At 42.2% G+C, this 7,185-nt stretch overlaps 1 protein-coding gene and 1 pseudogene across 1 annotated transcript; both read right to left on the bottom strand.

Annotated features, from left to right (window-relative positions):
• Positions 1-292: 292 nt before the first annotated feature.
• On the bottom strand, positions 293-1,741 carry LOC131659121 (uncharacterized). The gene is made up of 2 exons (XM_058928356.1): positions 1,073-1,741; positions 293-814 (listed from the first exon to the last, which is right to left on the bottom strand). The coding sequence occupies exons 1-2, from the start codon at positions 1,739-1,741 to the stop codon at positions 293-295; spliced, it is 1,191 nt and encodes a 396-aa protein (XP_058784339.1).
• A 6-nt stretch (positions 1,742-1,747) lies between these two features.
• Positions 1,748-5,412, bottom strand: LOC131659120 (uncharacterized; annotated as a pseudogene).
• Positions 5,413-7,185: the final 1,773 nt, after the last annotated feature.

Genomic DNA, 7,185 nt, shown 5'->3' with positions numbered 1-7,185 from the left:
TTTGTTATTCTATTACTAGAATCTCCTTATCAAACAGGGGTTGTTTTTAAAAATTAAGGCGGCTAATTTTACCGAACATTAAAGAGACTGAAATCAAGATTTTTAAGAAACTGATGTCTTGAACTACTAATAAAAATTCTAAGATTTTATTAGTATAAATACTATTTAATTATATATTTGATCAAAAATATATCATAGAGGTGAGAATATACTATAATTTTAAAATATTAATTTATTTATAAAATTACGGGTCTTACAATACTCCCCCCCTAAAAGAGTTTCGTCCTCGAAACTACGTGTCTGTAAACAATTCTGGGTATTTCTCTCGAATTGCACTTTCAAGTTCCCAAGTTGCATCACCAGTGGCTTGGTTCCAAATTATTTTTACTAACGGAATTTCCTTATTCCTTAGCAGCTTCATTTTTCTATCCTCGATCCTAACGGGTATTGCTTCAAATGATAAGTTGTCTTTAAGCTGAATGGTGTCTGGTTTGATTACGTGAGAAGGGTCTGGAATGTACTTCTGTAGTTGTGAGACATGAAACACATCATGTATGCTAGATAAAAAGGGCGGTAATGCAATTCGGTAAGCCACGGGTCCAATTTTTGAAGTTATTTGATAGGGCCCCATAAACTTTGGAGTTAAATTACGTGTCTTTATTGCTCTCCCCACTCCCGTGGTAGGTGTGACACGGAGGAACACATGGTCTCCCTCTTCAAAATCCAGCGGCCTACGTCTTTTGTCGGCGTAGCTTTTTTTACGATCTTGTGAAGCTTTCATCTTTTCCTTAATGTTCTTAACCTTTTCTGTAGTCTAATGAACCATTTCTGGACCTACAATCATAATTTCACCATCTTGATACCAACGTAATGGCGTCTGACATTTCCGCCCATATAGAGCTTCAAATGGAGCCATTCCGATGCTAGTATGAAAACTTTTGTTATAGGTGAATTCAATTAGAGGTAGTATATCATCCCAACTCCCTCTATCATCCAGTACACATGCCCGCAGTAAATCCTCTAATGACTGATTCGTTCGTTCTGTTTGTCAATCCGTTTGTGGATGATATACCGAACTTAATCTTAGCTTTGTTCCAAGCGCCTCATGTAAAGCACCCCAAAAATGTGACGTGAACTTTGGGTCTCGATCTGAAATGATGCTAGAAGGTACCCCATGTAGTTTAACAATCTCGGAAATGTAGATTTCGGTTAACTTGGCTACATTATAGGTTGTTCTCACCGGTAGGAAATGAGAAGACTTGGTCAGACGGTCGACAATTACCCAAATTGAGTCATGCATCCTTCGAGTTTTTGGCAATCTAGTGATAAAATCCATTGAAATGCTATCCCACTTCCACTCGGGAACATCTAAAGATTGCAACATTCCTGCTGGTCTTTGGTGTTCCACTTTTGCTTTTTGGCAAGTCAAACATGACGCTACATAATCTGCCACCTCCTTCTTCATTCCTGGCCACCAATAGTTTTGTTTCAAATCTTTATACATCTTTGTTGCTCCAAGGTGAATGCTAAGTTTTCTCTTGTGAGCTTCCTCTAAAATTAGCTTCCTTATCCCCGCAACATTGGGTACACAGACTCTTTTGTTGCACCTTAAGATGTTATCGGGTCCTACTTTGAAATCGGGTGCTTTTCCTTGTACCATCAATTCTCCTTTCTCTTCCAAGAGTGGATCATTCTGATAGTTTCGAATATCTTCCAACAATCCATTTGAGATCTTGATCATTCCACATTAAAGGGTTCCTTGTCCCAATTTTACATCTAGGTGCATGTCTCTGAAAGTTTCCCAAAGCTCTTGTTGTTTGGCCATTAGTGATGCTGTCGCAAGAACATCTTTCCTACTTAATGCATCGGCCACCACTGTAACACCCCGATATCCGCTGCACGCATCAACCGTGTCGGCCAACCGAGAATGTCACCGGCTTAATCAATAATCCCCCTAGGTCCGCTTATCGGCTGCCCAGGAAATATTGTTTTTGCCTTCCGCAGGAATCGAACCATGTACCTAGGGGTTAAGTACATATTCATAGCAATTCCTGCTACCACTTGACCATATCCGATAAGCGGTCCTAGGGGGGATTATTGATTAAGCCGGTGAGATTCTCGGTTGGCCGACACGGTTGATGCGTGCAGCGGATATCGGGGTGTTACATTAAAAAGGCGCCTTTTTAATGTAACACCCTGGGTTTCCGCTTACCCCGCGGGGCTTCCGGCCTACCAAGCATGTCACCAGCTTAATCAATAATCCCCCCTAGGTCCGCTTATCGGCTGCACAGGAAATATTGTTTTTGCCTCCCGCAGGAATCGAACCATGTACCTAGGGGTTAAGTACATATTCATAGCAATTCCTGCTACCAATTGACCATATGGTCAAGTGGTAGCAGGAATTGCTATGAATATGTACTTAACCCCTAGGTACATGGTTCGATTCCTGCGGGAGGCAAAAACAATATTTCCAGGGCAGCCGATAAGTGGACCTAGGGGGGATTATTGATTAAGCTGGTGACATGCTTGGTAGGCCGGAAGCCCCGCGGGGTAAGCGGAAATCCAGGGTGTTACAACCACGTTAGCTTTTCCTGGGTGATATTGTAATGTGAAATCGTAGTCCTTCAAGGTTTCCATCCACCTCCTTTGTCTCATGTTTAATTCCTTCTGATCAAACAAAAACTTCAAACTCTTATGATCGCTGAATACTGTGAACGTGCACCCATAGAGATAATGACGCCAAATCTTTAGCGCAAAAACCACAGCTGCAAGCTCCAAATCATGAGTGGGATAATTTCTTTCGTGAGTCTTCAATTGTCTCGAAGCATATGCTACCGCCCTTCGGTTTTGCATCAGCACACACCCCAATCCTTGATGAGATGCATCGCAATAAACTTCGTATGGCTCCTCAGGTTGCGGCAGGACCAGAATAGGCGACGTTGTAAGTTTCTTCTTTAACAATTGAAAGTTGGCTTCACACTTCTCAGTCCAGGCAAAAGGTTGATCCTTTCTAGTTAGTTGAGTCAATGGAGCTACTATCTTTGCGAATCCCTCAATGAATCGTCGGTAGTATCCGGCCAATCCTACGAAACTCCTTATATCAGTGATTGTCTGAGGTTGTTTCCATGCGAGCACGGTCTCAATCTTTGCTGGATCTACAGCAATTCCTTCCTTTGATATGACGTGTCCTAAGAAATTTACCTTTTCTAGCCAGAATTCACATTTGGACGGATTAGCATATAACTTCTTTTCACGCAGGATTTGTAACACTTGATGTAGATGCTCTTCATGTTCCTTTTTACTTCGAGAGTAAACAAGGATATCATCAATGAATACAACAACGAATTTTTCTAGAAACGGGTGGAAAATTTGGTTCATGTAATCCATAAAAATAGTAGGTGCATTAGTCACTCCAAACGGCATGACTAGGTACTCATAATGTCCATAACGAGTCCGGAATGCAGTCTTTGGTATGTCTTCTTCTCTTACTCTAATTTGATGATAGCCGGACTTCAAATCAATCTTAGAAAATACAGATGCTCCTTTAAGTTGATCCATCAAGTCGTCAATGCGAGGTAAGGGGTATCGATTCTTCACAGTCACTTTGTTAAGTTGCCTGTAGTCCACACATAGTCGGGAACGCCCGTCCTTTTTCTTTACCAAAAGTACTGGAGCTCCCCATGGGGAAACACTTTGCCTGATTAGTCCTTTCTCCATCAAGTCTTCTAATTGTTCTTTAAGTTCTTGGAGTTCCCTTGGTGCCATTCGATATGGTGCAATGGAAATAGGTCCAGTTCCCGGGTGTAAGTCAATGAAGAATTCAATGTCTCTTACAGGTGGTAAACCGGGAATCTCGTTGGGAAACACATCAAGAAAGTCTTGAGCAACTAACATGTCTTCAATATTGAATTCGGAAATCACTTCCGTATTAGAAAGTATTGAAAGGTTAAAAGATCCATTCTTTAGAGAACCTTTGAGTTGGTTAGCTGATAGGTATTTGATAACCCCAGGCTCAGGCAAAATAACCAACTTCCGAGCACAATCTAACATAACATAATGAAATGACATCCAATCCATTCCGAGAATAATCTCGAGAGATTGTAGGGGTAAACATATTAGGTTAACTAGGAATTCTCTCTCTTGAACCACTACTTTACATAATAAACATGTAGTGATCACAGTTAGAACCTTAGCAGGGGTAGACACTACCAAGTCGAAAGTTAATGGGGTTACTATCATTTTCAATCGATCAACGCAATCCTGGGATATGAATGAATGTGTTGCCCCAGAATCAAAAAGTGCAGTTAAAATGGTACCTTCAATTTCGTAATTCCCCTGGATCAAGTTGTTGGTCGGAGATTTTCCCTCTGCACCCATGCAATACACTCGCCCTTGAGCAGTTGGTCGGGCGGTTCTAACAGCGTTAACAGCTAACTCTTCTTTTGGAGTTCTACAATCCTTCGCCATATGACCCCGTTTGTTGCATTTGAAGCAGGTAGGACCCCTATTAGGACATTCATTCGCATAATGCCCACCTTCGCCACACTGGTAACAACACACCCCTGGGGCAGCTTGAGTTCCTCCTCCTTTATGATTTTCTGTTCGTTGAGGTCCTCGGTTGTTATAGTGTGGTCGTTGGTATGGCCGCATCTGTTGTCTATTATGTCCTTGATTCTGAAAATTTTAACGATTAGACCCTCCAGAGTTCTGGACCGCCCCGCGATTTGTCCTCTTATTCTTCATTTCCTCCACCTCTCTGCATTTCTCCACCAATGGTTGAAAACGTTGTATCCCTAAGGGTACCACTGAGTCTTGTAGTTCGTACTTGAGTCCTTCTTGGAAACGGTGACACATGTAGGCTTCATCCACTCCTTCCCTGAAGAATCGAAAATATCTGGATAAGGTCTCAAACTTGGCGGCATATTCTCCTACAGTCATACCCCCTTGTCGAAGTTTCAGAAAATCGTCTCCCAATTTGGTCCTCGCACTTATGGGAAAGTATTTGTCTAGGAACTTTGTCTTAAAGGCTTCCCAATTCACTTCTTCATGTGCGCCCTCCATCATCAATCTAGTGCTTCTCCACCAATACTCTGCATCGCCTAAGAGAAGGTACGTGGCGTACAACACCCTTGCCCCTGGAGGACAATTGATTACCTCAAAGATCTTTTCAATCTCTTGTAACCATAAGTCGGCCTTCTCGGGAGTAACATCTCCTTGGAATTTAGGTGGATCATGGCGGCGAAACTCGGTTAATCCTCTTGATTCTGCGGCTCTTATCTCTCTGTCTCGCTTCTCCAAATCTCGAAGGTTCTTAGCAGCAGTTTGAGCGGTGACAGCGGCTGCCATATTGGCCATAGCTTGGGCCATTTGATCCACCTGATGGTTGTTAGTATTGTCACGTCTTGGAGGCATTGTTTTCCTACAATACCAACACCCAATTAGAATTCTCCTTACCTGTTTCAAGAGAACTTCCAATATCTTACTCCTAAATAATGAGTGGATGTCAATTCTTAACTGTCCTAAAAAAAATGTGGATATAAGTTCTAAATTTTCCCAAGCATGTGATAATTTTTAGAGTACTAAACTCTCGGTCCTCCAGATAACCTAAGCTCTGATACCACAATGTAACATCCCGATTTTTACCAACAAGAGTGAATTAAAAAAATGGATTATTTTCACATTTAAATCAATTAATGGTTTTCCTTGTGAGAAATAGTGTCCCTTTTTTTTTAAGCATTATAGTGAATTTTATATTTAGATTGGTTTTAATAATTCAAACTAGATTAAAACTTAATAACCATACTAAGCATAAACTTGACATAGCGTCACAAGATATAAGTACGAATAATGTTTAGGAAATACAACCCATAAAGTGATAGAATAAAAGTCCCCGGCAGACACTCACGCAGGAGAACTGCCCCAGGGAGAAAATTTGAACCATGCGTAAGTACTAGAAACCTGCTATCAGAAACTAACGTAATCATACCACCCACAAAAGCTACGCCCTACCTAGGCTGATCTGAATCTATCGACATCCACAGTACTCCCCTTCCCCAGCTCCACATATCCCACCACAAGCGCTCGATAGAGTGTGATCGGATCCATCCTCATAATCATGCTCTGATGGGTCTTCCTCACTATCGTAATCCTCTGCCTCGCCAAGGACTGGCTCAAGTGACGGCACTTGCACTGGATCAATCTGGGGAAGCTCGCCTACAGGGAAAATATCACGAGTGAAAGTCGATGATGGTCCTAGTGACATATCTAGGTTTGGGGAAGGCATAGGTATCTCACGAAAAGATGGCCACCCTTCCCCAATTGGGGCGTGTGAGGGTCCGAGCGGGGCTGGGGGTAGGTCGATATCCCATAACGATCAATCTCCCCTGAGAGAAAGCTGGAGATGATCAACGAGGGTGGGATCGGAAAGGTCAGAGTTCGGCGAGAATAAGTAGTCTCCGGATCCTGTCCCACAATAGTCGTGGTCTCCATGACGCTCTCGGTGTATGACAGTTGTCCCAGGGCCGGGTTAAACCCCCAAGACACGTTTGTCCATGAATCAGGAAAGCTGAATTCCGTCGTCTTCGACGGCGTCATCTCCCAGTGCCTCGGAGTCGTCATAATCTATTGGCGTATAGCCCACACAATCCACTGAAAGGGTCATCAATCCAAAAATAACAAGTATACAAGAGCGGAGCAACAAGCAAAAACAGAGGATAAATTATACATGGCTAGAGATCTCATTCTAACACGTGTATATACACATTTATATCAATAATACATATAACATAATTAAGACTCATTCCTAATGCAATGTCTATATGTCGATGCATATGACTCCGGAATATCAATCCCTTCCCAAAGGGTCGTGGTATCGCTTCAGGATTTAGCACCACTAAGGTGATAGGTATCTACCCATCAATCAGACTCAATGATCCACTACGGGATAAGGTGGTTCCCTCTCGAACACACACCCCGTGCCACCTCTCCGGTGTGCACCTCGTGACTCCTCTCCGGTAGCCACGTAACCATGAAATGTATGAGCACACAATTCCCCATATCTGCTTTTCAATCATATGGGTAACATCACCATATATAAGCACTTATCTCAAGCATTAGAATTTACACAAACATATTTATATTACATTTACTCACCTTCACAATTAGTCACCTTTAAAATAAACACGT

This window comes from Vicia villosa, linkage group LG3 (genome assembly GCF_029867415.1).
Source record: "Vicia villosa cultivar HV-30 ecotype Madison, WI linkage group LG3, Vvil1.0, whole genome shotgun sequence".
Taxonomy (NCBI): domain Eukaryota; kingdom Viridiplantae; phylum Streptophyta; class Magnoliopsida; order Fabales; family Fabaceae; genus Vicia; species Vicia villosa.
The sequence above is the reverse complement of the archived record's forward strand: the minus strand, read 5'-3'. Positions and strand labels throughout refer to the sequence as shown.

What these genes read in the sequence shown, in the direction of transcription:
- LOC131659121 (XM_058928356.1), bottom strand. Translation starts at nt 1,741, where the DNA reads ATGATCAAGATCTCAAATGGATTGTTGGAAGATATTCGAAACTATCAG. An exon ending in CAAAGCTAAGATTAAGTTCG is followed by an intron (nt 815 to 1,072) that starts GTATATCATCCA and finishes ATGGTTCATTAG; the next exon opens with ACTACAGAAAAGGTTAAGAA.